At 35.1% G+C, this 19,938-nt stretch overlaps 1 protein-coding gene across 2 annotated transcripts in view; it reads left to right on the top strand.

The window, feature by feature from the left end:
- EIF3E (eukaryotic translation initiation factor 3 subunit E) overlaps positions 1 to 6,838 on the top strand; it is a 251,034-nt gene extending 244,196 nt beyond the window's left edge. For both annotated transcript variants that reach the window (XM_042924339.1, XM_042924338.1), the window contains 3 exons: positions 5,383 to 5,485; positions 5,775 to 5,909; positions 6,661 to 6,838. In XM_042924339.1, the coding sequence (XP_042780273.1) occupies positions 5,383 to 5,485; positions 5,775 to 5,909; positions 6,661 to 6,699 (277 nt within the window). In that variant the 3' untranslated portion in view covers positions 6,700 to 6,838. The remainder of the gene's footprint in view (positions 1 to 5,382; positions 5,486 to 5,774; positions 5,910 to 6,660) is intronic.
- Positions 6,839 to 19,938: the final 13,100 nt, after the last annotated feature.

Genomic DNA, 19,938 nt, shown 5'->3' with positions numbered 1-19,938 from the left:
TGGCCATCTGTATGTCTTCTTTGGGAAAATGTCTGTTTAGGTCCTCTGCCCACTTTTTAGTTAAATTATTTGGTTTTTTGTTTGTTTTTGTTTTTTGCTATTCAGTGGTAGTAATTCCTTATATATTTTGGATATTAACCCCATAGATATGTCATTTGCAATATCTTCTACCATTTGGTAGCTTACTCTTGGATTTTGTAGATGGGTTCTTTTGCTATGCAGACTTTTTAGTTTGATATAGTCCCACTTGTTTATTTTTGCTTCTGTTGTCTTTACTTTTGGTGTCAGATCAAAAAATCATTGCCGGGGCGCCTGGGTGGCTCAGTCAGTTAAGCGTCCGACTTCAGCTCAGGTCACGATCTCACGGTGCTGAGTCCGAGCCCCGCGTCGGGCTCTGGGCTGATGGCTCAGAGCCTGGAGCCTGCTTCCGATTCTGTGTCTCCCTCTCTCTCTGCCCCTCCCCCGTTCATGCTCTGTCTCTCTCTGTCTCAAAAATAAATAAACGTTAAAAAAAAAAAAATCATTGCCAAGGCTGATGTCAAGGAGCCTACCACCTGTGTGTTCTTAGAGGAGTTTATAGTTTCAGGTCTTAGGTTCAGGTCTTTATTCAGTCTTTAATATATTTTGAGTCAATTTTGTTTATGGTGTAAGATAGTGGTCCATTTTCAATCTATTGCATGTGGTTGTCCATTTTCCCCAGCATCATTTATTGAAGAATATATAATCAAACAATATATAATTCTCCATTGTATATTCTTAGCTTCTTTATCATAAATTAGTTGAACATCTATGCAAAGCTTTGTAACAATAGTTTGAAATTAGGAAGTGTTATGCTTCCAGCTTTGTAATTCTTGCTCAAGATCGCTTTGGCTACTTAGGGTCTTTTGTGGTTCCATATGTATTTCTCATTTAACATATTCAATATGTCGTTGCATTACTTGAGAAAGGTGTGCTAGTCAACTTAAAGATATATATAAGGGACATTTACACAAATATTTAGATGTCAGCTTTAAGCTGCCAGATGAGGTTGAGAGTTTCTATAAAATCTGAACAAAATCTGGAAATTATTTTTGTGTTTAAAATCTAGATCAAATAGATACTTTTCTCAGAAATTCTGCATTTCGATACATTTTGTCTTTTAGTGTATTAATAAACTGAGTTAATTTAAATAACACAAGGTAAGCATGGTATAGGATAGCTTAAGCCAACGTTTTGTTTTTTAAGCTTTAATAGGATTTATAGTTTTATTTTTAAAACTTTACTATTTTTGCATAAAATCACTGGACTATAAGAGTATTGTCAAGTTTTGAGGATTTCTTTCTATCAGTCATTTAATTTCTTTTACCCTGTATATTTTCCTGTTACTTAAAAGACACTGGACTGTTGCCACATTCTTTAATTCACTCTCAGAGTGATTGGTAGCGTAGATAACCTGAGATGCCATCAATAATTTATTAATACTTCTTGGACATTATTCAGGTTTTTCTTTGACATGATTTAATACATAAAGGATCAACAAGCACAATGCAAAGCAGTAAATCCCCAGCGTAGGATTATGGGTCAGAGTTTGCAGATATTTGTGGGTCTTGATGCATGTTGCCACATTGCCCCAGCCATGTTGGAATATGAGATAGAATATGGATGTAAAGAAAGAAAGGATGAAGAATTCTCTATGGAGTTATACAGAGTAAACTTTTCTGTCTTTTATGTTAAAATCTGACCTTAAATATTTCCTTAAATAAGAAGTCCCCAAACCTCCAGACTAGAATAGTAAACTCTTGTGCATCTCACATAGCTCTTTCTACTTTATTCATCTTTACACTTAAAATAGTTTATATATTTTGGGGATGAAGTTATTGTCCTCTACTCCCCAACCCCTGGCTTAAACTTTATAAAAGTAAGGAACAGACTGTATTTTATTGTTAGCATCTAACAGTTCATATTTTGTTGAGTGAATGCCAAGGAAGGAAGATAATTGGTTTGGTTTGGCTGGCATGTAGTGTTCATGGGAGAGAATAATGGGAATTTGGAAAGTTAGGTTGTAGCCGAATTGTATAGAACCATGAATGAGATATTTAGAAGTTTGGATTTTATTGTTTTGGTAAAAGGACTGTGTTAAAGTTTTGAAAGGAATTTGGGAATAAACTGGTTAGTTAGCAATTATATAAAATAGATTAAGGAGAGACTGGAGAGGTAGATGAGTTAAAAAACTAGGAAACACTAATAGAGCCTGAACTAGGGAAGTGACTAGTATAGGAGTCAGACAGTAAATTTTTATTAATTGTCTCCTGTAAACCTGGCATTGTGCTAATTGCTAGGTAGATAACAGTGAACAAAGAAACTTTGGTACATTCTCTTTGGTTGCTTATACAGTGTATCATGAAAGCAGATACTCAACAACAGGAAGTTACACCTATTATGACTGCTCCAAAGAATATAGAGGGGCTATGAAATCAAAGATACATTACAGTTTACAGAGGTGTCGTGGAAGGCCTATGAGGGTACTGTTTTAGCTGAGACCTGTGTAACAGTTAAGTGAAGATGATGGATGAGCCTTTTAAGCAGAAGGCACAGTATATGCAAAGGTCCTGAAGTGATTAAAAACCTGGCAAGTGTAATGAATAGAGAGGTTTAGTATGGTGGGTGGAGAGGAAAGTCTTTCAAGATGACAGTAGAGTGGTTAGATAAAAGGCAGTGGTTAAAGAGAGAATTCTAGGTCTTCTCAGTTAGATGTGACAGCATCTAGAGGAATCTAATAGATAACCTAGGCTTCAAGACCATGTTTCATTATAATTTTAGTTATTTAAACAGCCTCATAAATAGGTTATATATTATAATTTTAAAGCATCTTTACACTACCAACTCTACATAATTCATAGCTTACTGGGAATAATTTTTCTGCTCTTTAAAATAGAATATAGTGGTTTGGCCAAACCATAAGAGACTCTTAAAAACTGAGAATAAACTGAGGGTTGATGGGGGGGTGGGAGGTCGGGGAGGGTGGGTGATGGTCATTGAGGAGGGCACCTGCTGGGATGAGCACTGGGTGTTGTATGGACCAAGTTGACAATAAATTTTATATTAAAAAAAATAAAATAGAATATAGTGATCTTAAACATTGGAATTTTAATATATTTAGTACAGTTTCTTTTGGCTTTTCAGAGTAAAATGCTTTGGCCTCACTTTAATGAGTTATGTTTGGGGAGATGCAGGAGGCATACGAAAGATAAATTGCTATAGGAGGTGATAAAATAATCCGTATGTTTTGGAAAATCTGTTCTTTACATTTAGAGTTGAGTTTTAGGTAAGAGTAGCAGACATTTGCTTACTATAGAAGTGTAGAGACAATGAAATTTACACATTTCTAAAATTAGTCAAGCACCAGCAGGAAACACAGGAGTTTATGGGAAACCACAGGAAACACCAGTTGCAGGAATTTTTACTAGTCAAAAACACACCTGCTTGTTTAAGTAAGTTGATGTAGTTCCCTATTTTTAGTAGCTTAAATAAAATTAGGGTTATTAGAGAACAGTGATAAAGAGAATAAAATGAAGTCATGAAATTGAATTAATAGTCATGGATTAATTGTTCTTTCTGCTTGCTGAGAATGTATTTAGAGCAAAATCGATCACAGAAAGACAGAGAACAAAATTTTGACACATAAATCCAGGGAGTTTTATGGTGGTGTTTTTGCTCGTATTCATCAAGATGTTATTAGCTCCAAGCATATTTTAAGGATAAGTTTTTTTTTTTTTTTTTTTAAGCTTATCTTTTTGAGAGAGACAGAACGAGCTGAGGAGGGACACGGAGAGAGAGGGAGGGAGAGAGAGAGTCCCAAGTAGACTCTGCACTGTTAGCACAGAGCCCTACACGAGGCTCAGACTCCCAAACTGTGAGATCACGGCCTGAGCCGAAACCAAGAGATGCTTAACCGATGGAGCTATCCAGGCTCACCTTTATGGATAAATTTTAATTGTATATCTGCATAGATTTAGTTTGTACTTATTTTATTGATAACCTAACTTAAATTTTTCATTAAAGATTTTTTTAATGTTAATTTTTAGAGAGAGAGAGAGAGAGAGAGCGCGCGCGCAGGCAGGGATGGGGCAGATAGAGGGGGAGACACAGTCTGAAACAAGCTCCAAGCTCTGAACTGTCAGCACAGACATGGGGCTTGAACTCAGAACAGCGAGATTGTGACCTGAGCTGAAGTTGGACGCTTAACCCATTGAGCCACCCAGGCGCCGCATTAATTTTTACATTTTGAACGAACTTCTGTTAACTCTTTTTCAATAAATGTGTAACATGGGGATAGCATAGATAATATTATTCTCATAAGGGTATTTTTATAAATTAGGTTATTTGTGTTGGAAAGTCTGGAATTACATAATGATATGATTGCCAGTGTCTTGACATCGGATCAGGAATTTTAGTTTATAATATTCTAAGGAAAGATTGTATTATTGGTACTCTAGTTCTTTTCATCAAACCAGTGATAACATTAGAGGGCCTGGCAAGTGTGTAATGTCTTCAGTGAAGACTGATGAAAAGAGAACAGTTAATGTTTAAACATGCATATGTGAATACATTTATACTCTGTACTCTTTAATACTATATATGCATACTATTCCATCAGCTGAGTGGTTTACTTATGTACTGCCAAGGGGTGCTTTTATTAGTCCTGATAAATTGAGCTCTATAATGGTATCTTTTTTACCCCAGGCATCTCCCTAGCTCCCTTCTCTCTCTCTCTCTCTCTCTCTCTCTCTCTCTCCCTCTCCCTCTCCCTCTCCCTCCCTCCCTCCCTCTCTCCCTCTCTCCCCTCTTTGTCTTCCTCCCTCCTCCACCCTCCTCATATTTTATGTATGTGTATCTTTCTCCTTCCTTTGAAATTCATTGGCTAACATTTAGGTTGTATAGTGTACAATTCCCAGAGTGCCCTCGGAGTTTAATGCAAACATATACACCAGACCTGAGTTTTAGTTACTTCATTATATTATACTTATCACTGATGTTCCTTGTAGTAGGTTTAATTTGTATAATCTTTATACATTATAAAACCTTTCCTCTCTTAGAGCATTATTAATTGAGCACCTGCTAAATGTAAGGTACTATTCTAGAAGCCAGAAAGATTTCTATAAATGTGAAATGTGGTCCTCTCCCCTCAAGGATCTTAACAGTCCGGTTGGTGGAATGGGGATAGGTCATGCACAGTATTAGATAATTGCACAAACATGGAATAGTGCAGTTATTAAGTCACAGTATTTAAGAGAGGTGATCCATAAATACCTGAAAGTCTCTATGCAGAGTGTGGTTCAAAGACTGTGGACATGAAACCAAGGTTTTAGACTCCATTAACATTGTTTTTACTTTTTTCATTAGCATGTTGGCAGACAAACTGAACATGACTCCAGAAGAAGCTGAAAGGTGGATCGTAAATTTGATTAGAAATGCAAGACTGGATGCCAAGATTGATTCTAAATTAGTGAGTATTATGTTAGTTATGCTACATCTTGATATAAGTTGCTGATTATTTTATGCTTTTTTGGGAATTTTTCATTAAGGACATTTTGTTCTATTCTGTTAGAATTTTTGCTTTGTTTTAAGGCAACAGCAACCACCTGTTTTTTTTGTTGCTGGAGTTATATTGTCATCTCTGTACAGTGCATAAAAATGTGTGCAACAGTCAGGTAGTGTTGTGATGTGATGCTCATGACTTACTGGGAAACTTGGTTGTAATATTACAGGATCAATTTCCCTCTGTCTTATTTTAGGGTCATGTGGTTATGGGTAACAATGCAGTCTCACCCTATCAGCAAGTGATTGAAAAGACCAAAAGCCTTTCATTTAGAAGCCAGATGTTGGCCATGAATATTGAGAAGAAACTTAATCAGAATAGTAGGTCTGAGGTAAGAACCACATATTTTCTATTCAGTCTCGAATTTAGCAAGAATATAACATCGTTATTACATCTTACATGTGTGGTTTAGTATTGATCTTTAAAAAATTGATTTTATCTGTCATATTTAACTATGTCAAAAAATATATATATCCCTTCTTTTGGTAAATATCCTACATATTAGATATTAAACTTGAACAGCCATGTAATTTTGGAATCCCAAACCAGCTTTAATGCTTCTTAGCTATTACGATTATGTGTAACTGAAGGGTAGGAAGTTATTATTTTTAGGAAGTACAACTGCTTCCTAAAATAGATGGAACATTCAGAGACCTCATGTGATTGAAATTTTAACAGAAGGTTTGTGTCCTTTGAGTAGTTTTTCAAAGAGAAGGAAGAAATGGGAAATTATTGTTCATGACTGTTCCAGCCACGTCTAGAATAACTCAAGCTAAAAAGATAACTTTTATATGATGTTATTTTCTGTATGCTTAAAGATCAATTTGTATTGACTTTTGTTATAATGTTGGTGATACTGTCATTGTTATACTTTATAATTGGTCAAAAACTGTTTCAGATGATATTTTGACTTGTTTTTTATTGTTGTAAGTGGCATGATTTAGAAATTGCAGAGGTCATTAAAATCTTAGAGAGGGGTTTGGGCAGGAGTACTGAAAGGAAATGCTAGTATCACTTTGTAAGTTAGCTTTTTCAGAAAGTACTTTCTTCTAACTCTGTCAATTTCCCTTTGCATGTTTTAGGCTCCTAACTGGGCAACTCAGGACTCTGGCTTCTACTGAAGAAGTGTATAAAGACAAGATGAAAAAACTATAAAAATGAAATAATAAAATCATTATATAAAGGATGACATGCATTTTAGAAACAACATTGTGTATAAATTTGGGGGAATTTGAATAAAATTGGCTGTGTTTCATTTTATCTTGTGAATTTCCTTGTGTATAGATGTGTGTATTTTTTTAACTTTTCATTTTGGAATAATTATAGATTCACAGAAAATTGTGAAAATAGTACAGAGAGGTCTCTTGTAGCCTAAACCTAGTTCATCCCAATTTTTTCATTTATGTTGCTATGATGCATCACCGCAACCAGGACATAGACATAGGTACAATGTGTGTAAATAGTTCTATGCCATTTCATCACTTCTGTAGATTTGTATAGCCTTCAGTGCAGTCAAGATAAAGTACTATCTTCTTTTCTCTGCCATCATAGTGTGTTGGGTTGACTGTTCCTGGCTAAGAAACAAAAGCAGAATCACCCCATTCCCAAATGGATTCAGATGGAAACTAGTAATAAAATCAGGCACAACTCCCAACAGGCAGCGTTGGAGAAGAACCAGGCTGGGTCTATAAGGGATTGTATATGGGATGGCACACATATTTATGCTGCATGAAGGTCATGTGCTTGTATCCTATCACTCTGTAAACATCACTACTACCTGAACAATAGATCTGCTTTATTGGGGAAATGATTTTTCTGTTACTAGGCTTTTGCACCACTGGGTTGGTAAGAACTTTTTTATATGAAAAAAAAAAGACAAAAACAAAATATAAAGAACTATCATCATGACCTTCTCCCTCATGCTACTCCCTTCATGTTTATACCTACCTCCGCCAGCTCTACCCTTAGAAACCACTAATCTGTCCTCCATCTCTGTTATTTTATCATTATGAGAATATTCTAGAAATGGAGTTCTTCAACATACACAAGGATAAAAGATACGTGCATATCGGCTTTTTATTTGGCTTCTGATCAGGTCACCCTCAGCCTGCAGTTAAGTTTAAAGAATATGGGCCAGATTTGACCCATGTGCTATTGTTTAGACCTCTGGCTTATAGTATTGGTTCTTCTAAACTGTAGCCCAAAGGTGTTCAAGTGAGGGGGAGGATTGCTGGTTAGGATAGCCCAAATACTAATACTAATACTAATTTTTTATTCATCTTTTGCCAGTGTTCTGAAAATGCCAACTTTAAAGGATCATCTCTAGTACAAACTGGGCAAAGTTCATAAAGTACCAAAAAGTGGCATTTCAGGAACTAGATTGAAACAGGTCCTTCTTACCTTGTGTGTAGGAGCTAATTCCATGAGAATCAGAAGTACAGATCGCTAAAAACTAGAGATAGTTACACAAAACTATGTAAAATTACATATGTTACTCAAGTTAGATGTTAAGATGACTTTCCCTCTTCACAAGTGACTCAAGGGCAAAAAGAGACATCATTAATGACTTTTTAAGACTATAGCTCAACCAAACCAGATTTCTAGGCAAGGATTTCTAGGTGATTACCTAGCAGCTAAAAGCAAGTTGTTTAATGTGCTTTAGTGGACCAGTAACACAGGGAGGAAAGATGGGAAGCTATTTGCTATGTATCAGGCATTTTCACACATATGTAGAGAAGCAAAGCTAACATTTGAGTGCCTCACAATGCCTGGAAACACTGAAATTTTGGTGCTAATATTTGTATATTATTGATGAGGAAACAGATGGTTACTCAAAGTCACACCTATTAAATGTTAAAGCAACTAATTGAAAAGCTTTTTCAGTTATACCCCAGTGCCCTTTCTTATATCATTATTGCCTTAAACTTATAAAGGGTTAAGGGGTATATGTTCAGTAGGTTGCAAAGGAGGATCTTGATCCACAAAACTGTTCAAGTCTCTTGGCACCATTACCTTCAAATGAGAGCAAAGGATATTCAATTTTTCTACCAGTATAATCATTTCTAGTGACCCCACTAAAAAAATCTATTTGGAATAGACAAGTGATGAGCAGACAGATGATGAACATCCCTTTGATTTTTTTCTATTTATGGTTTGCTCCTTCAAGGTTATCCATTATATGAATAATTAATGTTCACTTTTCCTATCACTTTTTGCTTTTCACATATTGCTGCCCTTTGAACTTGAAAGATGATGCCACTATAGATTATTAGTATTGGAAAAAAAAAACCTGTAATGGCCATTTTTACACATTACCAACATTTGTTCATTGTTAAAATGCATTTTTGAAGCTTGCATAAAAAACTTATCTGGTTCTGGATTTAACCTTAACGTTTAATAACAGATAAACTGTACCAGTAAAGATGGTGAGCACAAATAATGTACTGATTAACTTTCTTTTTTGTGCCCTGTACTTTCATTTGTTTCCACTTAGTAGACCCTCCTATGTGTCAGCAACTTTTACAGGTACTGGGAACACATTAAAGAACAAGAGTTCATGAAGCTTATATTAAGTAAGTAGTTGCTTGTGTGTTTTTTTTTAAAGTTTCTATGTATTCACAAGCATATGTGTTTATGGTTTTTAAAATATATATATAGAAGCTAAAAAAAAATAAAATCAATGCTCATTTACACAATACCTCCTACTTGGTACTCAGCTTAAGAAATAGAATGGTCCTAGTAACTTTGAAGAGCTTGTGGGCCCCTCATTAATTGTATTTTCCTCTTTGCCCTGGAGAAGCAACCACTACCATGACTTTTGTGTTAATAATTCCTTTGTTTTTCTGCATAGTTTTATCATACACACACAGACACACACATTCCTAACAAAATGTTTTTGCATGTTTTTGACATGTACTTAATTGAAATCATACTTCATAATCTATTGCTTGCTTTTCCCAGCACTGAGATTCATCTATGTGGATATATTCACGTTGGTGTATTCAGCTATAATTCATTCTTTGTCACTGCTTTGTAGTATTGTCAAATATACCATATTTAATTCATCCCAGTGTTGATGAACACATTGCATTTCCAGGTTCTTGTTTTAGCTAGAGTATTCAGAACCAGTCTGAAAATTGTGTCTTTTAACTGGTGAGTTAAATCCATTTCCTTTTATTATGATTACTAATCTCTGTGGGTTTATTGCTACCATCTTTTTTCTTTTTAATTTTTTTTTAATGTTTATTTATTATTGAGAGACAGAGAGAGACACAGAATGAGCATGGGAGGGTCAGAGAGGAAACACAGAATCCGAAGCAGGCTCCAGGCTCTGAGCCGTCGGCACAGAGCCCGACATGGGGCTCGAACTCACGTACTGTGAGATATGACCTGAGCCGAAGTCGGATGCCCAACCGACTGAGCCACCCAGGCTCCCCATGTTTTTTAACTTAGTGTCCTAAAATTATCTCTGTTCCTCCCCAACAATATAAGGAAGATATTATGCCAGTGATCCTCCTCCCCACTTAATTTTGCCCATATTCTGTTCTTTTTTATTGTACTTTACAAATCAGACATTATTTTATACAATAATGCCCTTTTTCTTGTTCATTCCTTTTGTTTTTTTTTTTTTTTTAATTTTTTTTTCAACGTTTTTTATTTATTTTTGGGACAGAGAGAGACAGAGCATGAACGGGGGAGGGGCAGAGAGAGAGGGAGACACAGAATCCGAAGCAGGCTCCAGGCTCCGAGCCATCAGCCCAGAGCCTGACGCGGGGCTCGAACTCACGGACCGCGAGATCGTGACCTGGCTGAAGTCGGACGCTTAACCGACTGCGCCACCCAGGCGCCCCTTGTTCATTCCTTTTGTAATGAGACTTTCGTCCGGTTGCTTTTAGGATCTTTCATTAGTGTTCTACAGTTTCACTATGATGTGTCTAAGTGTGAATTTTATTTATACTGGTTGAGATTCATTGGCCTTCTGATTCTGAAATGGCTTTTGTCTTGCATTAGTTCTAGAAAATTATCTTTTTGGATAATTCTTCCTGGTTCATTGGTTGTTGTTGGTCGTTTTTTTTTTGTTTGTTTGTTTGTTTGTTTGTTTGAGTTTCCCAAGAAAACCTCCCTCCCTTTCATAGTTTTGATCTCTGCCACCTGTGCTGCATTGCATTTTGCCTAATTTCCTCAGATCTTTCTTCCAGTTTGTTAATGATCTGGTCAACTGTGTCTAATTTGCTCTTAAACCTCCATTGAGTTTCTTCTTTCAATTATTTTTCTTTTCATCTTTGATGGTTTATTTTTCTTTTACCATTTTTCAATGCCAACTTGAATTCTTTAAATTTATTTTATATTCTATTTTGAATCCATCTACTTCTGTGCCACCACCATTCTTGCCCAGGTTAGTATCCATCATTTAGTGAATATAGTATCTTCTGAATTATTCTCCCTATAACTATGCTTGACCCCCATTCCCACCTGTTTTCCAAATTACAGAGAAATCTTTTCAAGTTGAAATCTGATCATTTTTCTCTCCTACTTAAAACCTGTCCATGGCTCCCTATTGTTCTTAGAGTAAAGACTGAATTCTTAACATGGCTGTAATTATCTGCTATCTTCTTCTTGTATCAACCTCATGTTATGCCACCCTCCAGCTACACTGGCCTCTCAGGCCTTCAAGCTATTTTGACTACTGCAGAATAAGAAAAATACTTTACATCATGATTCTTTACTATAAAAATAATACATATATTTGACTGATGGAAGTTTTATAAACAATACCCATCCTTAGTATATGTAATGATCTCTATTTTTTTATTGTTTTTGTAATAGTTACTATGTCCCATAAATTAATTTCATTATCTACCAGTTGGATTATGGACATTTGAAGAATACTGCTCTAAAGAGCGAAAAATCCTTCCTATGGTTTGACTTTTGTAATATTGTTCCCTCTGCCTGGGAATGAATTTTCTCTTCCTCTAACCCCCACTTCCCATGCGCACATGTATTTCTAGTTTGTATTTTATTTATCCTCCAGAACTCAAAGATAAAGGAAAACTTGACATTTCCTTTCTGTAGGAAACTTTTTCTTACCCCTAGACTGGGCTAGATAGTTATCTGACTTGAAATTACAGTTATTACTTTATAAATTTTATAATTAGTTGATTAATGTCTTAGACTGTCATTTTCATTTGTTTATGGATGATATCTGTCTTACTCATTACTGAATCCCTAATGCCTGGCTCATGTTAAACCTTTGATAAGTTATTGAATAAATGGAACAAATGAATGAATGAATCGTGTTTGGAATGGCATAATGGAAAAAAACAATGTGGACTTAAAAATAAATAAACATACCTATCAAAAATCTTTAATTTTCATTCTATTGGGTGAGCATAAACAAAATCATGGATTTCTTATTCACTGATTTCCTAGTCGTTCTAATGGCAATATTAGCTGCTTTGTGTGGCTGGTTACTGGAGATAAAAAGACTCCCACATCTTTTTTTTTTTTTTTTTTTACATGACTATACAGTTGATGTCTGAGACAGACACACAAACATAATACTATATGGTAAGTGCAGTTGTTATGTGAAAACAGGTTACACTCAGGAAGTATGGCTATAAGATACTTTTTTAAATGGTTAAGGTCAACTGAAGACTTGCAAAAGTCACCGTTAACTACAATTTATGAAATGTTTCAAAACTTATCTTTCTCTTGGTCTTGGCTCTTTCTTGGCAATGATGGAAATAAAAAGAGAGAGAGATACACTAATGATCTCAGATGTTTTGCTTCCTCTCTACTACCCATTGGTTAGGAAAATAGCTGGACAGCATATAAAACTGTTGATTTCCAAATTCACAATATTGTGAACTCATGTTGTTTGCCAGCCTATTGTTGATCTTCACGTATGACCCCTGTTTTCTTTTCTAGCTGGTAGATGTGTGGACAAAGGAAGAGGTACAGGTATCTTTCGAGTATCCTAAAGAGGTCATGTGGGAAGTAAATCTTTCTGCTTCCAGTACCACTGCTAACACAGGAGCAATCCCAAATCGGATTCACCTCTGCAGTAAAAAGGTCAGAAGTAAAATACTAAGCATAATTACCATCAGTAAGAAAAGTAATCAAGGCCAGAGTCAAACAATCTGCTAGAGTGAAATGTTTAAAACTTTCAATGAGACTTTAATTAGATTCTTAGAAAATAGCCTGCTTTGAAACTGTTTTGTGTGTCTTCCATGAATAATTTACTCCCATGCATTTTAAATTATCTTAGAGATCAAGCCATTCTCTGGAAAAGTGTTAATTTTCTGGAGAGGTAGCACAAACACTGTTATGTTTTGTTAATTTTTCATCTCATGTATTTAATAAACTGTTTGACTCTTAGAATCTGCAAGAAATAACATTAACCTAAGGCATCTCCTATTTTGGTTCTGAAACTCTGACTTTTAGTCATTTAGTCTGTTGGAATTGGGAGAACAATGTCAGACTGATCCATTTGTTTTTAAATGTTGTGAGGACAGTTGAGGGGTAAGGAGAAGTTACTATTTTGAACTGGGAAGCAGCTTGGGCACTTATGCACAACTCCAGGTGAATAAACTAAGTGTGCCTATATGTAAGCCTGATTGCCTAAAGGTATACATCTAAGATTCCATATTGATCAGTGCTAGACTGCTGCTGTTTGAGGACCAGAGGCATGGTTTATTCAGAGTGGCATGGAAGGAAAATTGGATCACAGAAAGACATTCTTATTTAAACAGGACTTGAAATCTGGCAGTTCTCCTAGGGGAATAAAATACTATTGGATTACACTTATTTGTGGGCATTTTTTCTTGCCTTCTACATTGCCCTTTAAGCATAGTAACCATGATATATGTTCATCTTTGTATTCCGTAAACAGTAGGCATGATAATACTGTAGAGATTTACTCCTTCACTACCCATTCATTCATTCAGGTACACAGGTGATGTTTAGGAAATACTGAAGCAGTAGTCTAGCAGAGAGGGGGCATTGCTCTGAGTCTGTCTGGTTGCTATACTTAGGGACTATGCAGCTTTTCACTTCATTTTAAAGACAAATGGTCTGCATAGAGAGGAAGCACATGATTAGCTTTGTATCTTTGTTCAGTTAGGTAATCGGGCCAGAGCTGTTGGTCCATCTGTGCATAAGCCAGTTAGTGTTTCTCTGTTCTTAGCCACAGATTGCACCTTGAACCTTTGCCAGCTGTTTCCTAAGTGCATGCCATTGGATGTGAGGGGGACCTGAAAAGAGTACAGATAGATCAGCTTAAAATCATCACAGCTTTTAAAAACAAAACAAACAAAGCACAAAGCATGAATCCCATAATGGTAGATGAGAAGTTTTGTCTTGGTATATTCAAAGGTCAGCTGCCATATGTGCTGCAGTGTAAACACTACATGATAGGGACAAAATTTAAGAAGCTGTGACAAAAAAGTATTAGAACTTTTATAATCCTTTTTTACTTAAAAAATTGAATTTCTGCTGCAAGTTAGTATAACTAGTCCTAGAAAATATTGGGCAGAATGTGGACGGTCTCATTGGTTCAGAAATCGCCCAGAGCTCTACATGACCAGTATGCCTCATGATTTCATAGATGACGTGATTAGATAACATTCTTGGTTATCTAGTAATAACTCCCTTGCCGCTGGGCTTGGGACCTTGTTCTTTGAAGATTTATAGAACTCAAATGAGGTTTCACCTATAATCAATAAAAATGTCTCTTATTTGCTTCATATTTTTGCTTTTACTTAACAATCATGCATATTATTTCAAGTGAGTCTCAAAACAACCTTGTAAGTTAAACATTATTCTTCAGGTTTACCATCTGATCACCTGGCAAACTCTTCTTGTCTGACATTAGTGACTGACAGAACTCAGGGAAGAATAGTTTACTATAAAAAATTGACTAAAAAAAGTATAATCCCATACTGACAAAATTATCACTTTTATAAGATGCTACGTTCTCTTATTAGGAGACAATCAACTTTTAGGTGAAATATCATTCACCAAAATTTAAAAAAATTACTGAAATAGTTTGTTCACTTCGAGAGCATCGAAAGAAAATAAAAGTGAAAGAACTCTCTTTGGCATCTCTGGATATTTGAACAGACAACAAGGAAGAACTGTAGTTTTTTTTTTGTTTTTTTTTTTTTAAGCTAAATTATCCTAAGAACACTCTGCTCCAACATAGGAATGCCAGTGGAATAAGAGATGGTAACACAAGATGCACCAGGAGACTCGAGGTTTTGTGTGTTTGAAACTTATATTCTACTCTAATGACTAAATTGTAGAGAAGCAAAACTAATGTGTGTGTGTGTGTTTAAATTTGCCCAATGTTTTTTTGGTTCTGTCTTCTAGGAGCAGACAAACTTCTTTTGTTTTTTTGTTTGTTTGCTTGTTTGTTTTTAAAAGGTCACTTCAATTTTATAGAACAGTATAAGACAAGGACAATTAAAAAGTTATACTACATTAGAACAATATATTTTGCTCAACATAGAAATGCCAAAGGCTCATAAAGGTGTATGTGATATGCAGTGTTTTCTTTCACATAATTTATTTAAATTGGTAGGACTTTTTTTTTTTTTTTTTTTTTGTCTTTCAACTTTTAATTTCACTATAAACAAAAGTGAAGTAAATATAATGGTTGTTATCAACTGAATACCAGATGAAATCTTGGCATTTAAAAGAACATAGATCTCTTCTTACAAACTTGCTTTTGATTTTAATTCAAGAATAATTATGCTGGATTCTGATGTATGACTGGACAGAAAAAAAAAAAAAAACATGTGGTTGTGTGTTTTGGCATATGTTCTTCCAGCTTTTTCAGTGATCGACATGATAACCAACAAAGAGAATTTACTTTGAAAGTCCTTTTTCTGTACAATATTCTAATCATCACCAAAGAATAATTCCAACACCTATTGGTTACTTTAACTTGAAGACCTTATGTATATATACATATCAATGACTTTATTTTTTTTAAGTTTTTTTTTTTTTTTGAGGGGGGGCCAGAGAGAGAATACCAAGCAGGCCCCACACTGTCAGTGCAGAGCCCAACAGGGAGCTCAATCCCAGGAACCATGAGATCATGACCTGAGCAGAAATCATGAGTCAGACGCTTACCCAGCTGAACCACCCATGCACCCCATATGTCAGTAGCTTTAAGTGGTGGAGAATAGGGATGTGGAATTCAGAGGAATAAACTTTTGGAACAGATACCTGCATAATATCATGCTTTTTTTCCAGCTCCATGGCTGCTAACAGAAAAAAAATTGGGGTAAAGTAAGAATGAAATAAGTAAAAATATAATGTTTTTATAACAGATTTTTTTTCCATCATTCATGTTTATAGCTTGCTCCTGAGAGTGGACTTAAACCTATAAACCATAGTTTTAGCTATATATCATTACCATAAAGGAAAAGAATGTGCATGCTCTCTCTCACACACACATACACACACACACACACATAGAGGAAGCCTAGATTTTAGTATCAAATAGAGAAGTGAATGTTATGCAATCAACAAAACACTGTTGTGCAATAATTAAAGAATTTTTAAACTGAAGATTAAATTGGAATGTTGTTATAAACATAAGGGAAATGGCCAACATTTTTCTTTGTATCAAAAGAAAACTCATTTCTAAAAATAAGCACCCTCTTTGTGATGACCCTTTAAAATAGTTTTAAGTGATTCCAATCACAGATGAGCTTTTGGGACTGTAGCACTTTGCTGTAAGTGGTTTACTCTTTGATCCTGCAGGCTTTAATCAGGTGTGTGTCTAGAAGAAAGCATCGGCATAACAATATCACCAGCCAGACTCTCCACAGCTCTCTAAAGTGAACATGGCAAGACTAAAACATTCTGCTGAGTCCTGAAAGGCTTCCTTTGGTATATATATTTAAGAAGGTATTGGTTAAAGCCATTCCCCACTGCTAAACTTTATGTTATCAAATTGAGGAAAATATGGACCTTTCTAAAGTTACCAAATTAAAAAAATCACCTTGATGGAAAACAAGGAAGGTTTTTTTTTTTCTCTTTCATGTTGCATTTTTAAATAAAATGAAACAGAAATCAGATTTAAATAAAAGGAATGATTGAGAATGTTGGCTAGTCTTTGAAATGTTGTTATTGACCTTAGTGTTCAATTCCTTTATCATGTGAAATTGATTTAGTGTAATCGAAATGTTCCAATTTCCTTTACTTAGAGTGTCTTGGATATTGCCTTCAGAAATGCAAAAATCAAAGAATTACTGTCCTGTTTATTCCACCTCCCATCCCCACTCAAATCCATACTTCTTATTACTACTGATTCTGTAACTTAGACCCCAAACCTTCATATTTTCTTCCCTGTCCTTTTGCTCCCCTAATCGAAACAATTTCCCTCTTAATAATAACTTAGTGGTTAAGCACTAGGTTTGAGTCCTTTGCCAGTTAATAAATTTTTATGGCCTTGGGCAAGTTACTTAACCTCTCTAAAGACTTTTTCTAGTACTTATTTTGTAGGTTTATGGGATTAAATGAAACAAATTCATGTAAACAACACAGTGCCTGCACTCAATACGTGTTAGCTACCACTCACTCTTCCCCTCTTTTTATATTTTTATTTTTAATTTTTTTTTTTTTTTAGCGTTTTATTTATTTTTGAGACAGAGAGAGACAGAGCATGAACGGGGGAGGGGCAGAGAGAGAGGGAGACACAGAATCGGAAGCAGGCCCCAGGCTCCGAGCCATCAGCCCAGAGCCCGACGCAGGGCTCGAACTCACGGACCGCGAGATCGTGACCTGAGCTGAAGTCGGACGCTCAACCGACTGAGCCACCCAGGCGCACCTCTTCCCCTCTTTTTAAAAAATTAGTTAATTAATTATTTGTTATTTTGAGACAGCATGCGAGAATGCACAGGAGGGGCAGAGAGAGGGAAAGAGAGAATCCCAAGCAGGCTCTGCACTGTGATCATGACCTGAGGTCAAAATAAAAAGTTGGAGGTTTAACCAAATGAGCCACCCAGCCACCCCCTACTCTTCCCCTCTTGTCCCTTCCTTTCCTTACCCTCCCTTGCCTCCTCTCCCCATCCTCCTTTCTTCTGCTTCCCTACATCCCTCTGCCTTTCTTCCTCCTCTTTGAGTGAATGCTTAGCACAGGGTAAGCACTCAACAAAATGATAGTCTTCATTGTTGTCTCCATGAATCAAGCCTTCATCATTTCTCCCCTGGAAAACTGAATTTAGTTCATTGGTCCAAATTCCCTATTTATGTATATCCTTCACAGAAAAGTTGTATATCTTTAATTTGAATTTGTGAAAGTATAGTTTTTAAATCAAATCATGTATTTAGGATTAGAAAGTGAAATATTGTAAAAACCACTGTTAGTAACTATTATGCTTTTGCTTTCTGATTGTATTTGTCTTCATATAGATGCTTCCTATAGTCACTGTCTTCATATAGACTTGTTTTGAAGATTTTAAAATTACTTTGAGAATATATATAGACTGTTTTGCTTAAGAAGACTACTATGTACCAGGCAATATGACTTAAGTGCTTTGCATACATTATCCTATTTAATTCTCAGTAACCTATGAGATGTTTAATATTATTACCACCTATTTTACAAAGAAGAAATCAAACCGAGAGTTATGCTCAAGGTCATACAGCTATAAATAGTAGAGAAGACTTTGAACCTAGATGGTCTGATTCCAAAGACTATGCTCCTAAACACTAGTTTATACTGCCCCCCTGCTTCTAGGAATAATTAAATAATTTAGCCAAGTGTGTCCTTAACTTAGAATTTTCTGAGCACTTGAGTTAAAATGAAGAACAATTTCTGGAAATTCACCTTTTAAAAGGAAAAGTAAATTATTTTCTAATAAGTACTGAAAACTAAGTCTGAAAATAAATCTTACCATTGACTTTTCATCTTTTTTTGTGGCTAGTCAATAAGGTTTTCTCATTTGTTAATTGTCTGAAAAAAGGAAATGTGTCTGAAGGATGACATGTGAACTGAAGAGACAAAATCATGACCCTATGAAAAATAGCTGAAGGATCTGGAGATATTAGCCTTGAGAAGACTGGGGGGCGGGGGGGATGAAAACTTTTCAAATATTTGGAGGGCTTGTATGTGAAGGAAGGATTAGATATACTCTGTGCCCAAGAGGCACCATGGAAAATCACGTTCTGAAAAATAATGGCAAGACCTTCACCAATCATGATTTAACTATTTGTACTTACCCTCTAGCTCAGAGATCTCACACTTTCAGGGAAAGGGAAGGTAGCTGCTTTTTTCTTTTCTTTTTTTTTTGCAAAAACTGATATCTGAGACCTTCAGTTGTGCTCACTTGGCCCCTGAGTTGATGTGAAAAGGATGATTTTTCTAAAAACTCAGATGATAAACTTAATGCATAAAAAAATGGGACTCCATAAAACCAGAAAGCTGCTCCTAATCCCACCATCCAAGGACAATAATTTGATATATTAGTAACATCTATTTTTTATGATTATAAAAAGTGTAAATACAGCAAAGTATAAAGAGAAAAATATCAGAAAAGTAAAAGACAAAAGTTAAAAAAATTCCTTAATTTTCCACATAATCACCACTTCCATTTTGATATATTTTTCATTTAGTCCTTTACTTTTACTATTTTTATATCTAATTTAATTTATAATTTGTAACAAAATTTATACCGTACAAAGTTTTGTAAAGGCCATTCTTTTCACATAACATTATATATGGACATTATATTATTATTTTAATATTTCAAGTACATAGTTTTTAATGAGGACTATGGCTCCATCTTATGAGTATACCATGATATATTTAGCCAGTTTCCTATTTATAAATAATTTTGTATGCAGTTGTTTGTTAGCATAATACTGCAGTGAACATCTTTGTGTATTATTAGTTATTCAAATGCTAATTGTGTTCTTAGGTTAGATTTCTAGAGGTGGAATTAAGAATTGCCCCAAAGCTCTTGATAGAACAAACCAAACTGACCTCTGAAAACCTTGTATCACTTTACTTTCTGATTATTAGTGAGATTAAACTTGCATTTTTAACAGTTTAGTGAATTATAGTTGGTAGTTATGATGGCAATTTTTATTTCAATTTGTATTTCTTTAAATACAATTGATATTTCATATTGATTTTATATGTCTAATGGCCAAATACAATATTTCTTTAAGATACCTATTTCTCTTTTCTCTCATTTTTCAGATGTATAGTTAGTATTTTATTAATTGACTCATAGGAAACTATGTATTAAAGACTTAAAACCTTTCTTATGATTTTTGTTTTGCCTTTAAATGTATTTATTTTTAACATTCTGAAGTTTTAATTTGTACGTAATCATACTTTTCAG

This window comes from Panthera leo, chromosome F2 (genome assembly GCF_018350215.1).
Source record: "Panthera leo isolate Ple1 chromosome F2, P.leo_Ple1_pat1.1, whole genome shotgun sequence".
NCBI lineage: Eukaryota > Metazoa > Chordata > Mammalia > Carnivora > Felidae > Panthera > Panthera leo.
Note: the sequence above shows the minus strand (reverse complement) of the source record. Positions and strands in the feature narration are given on the sequence as shown.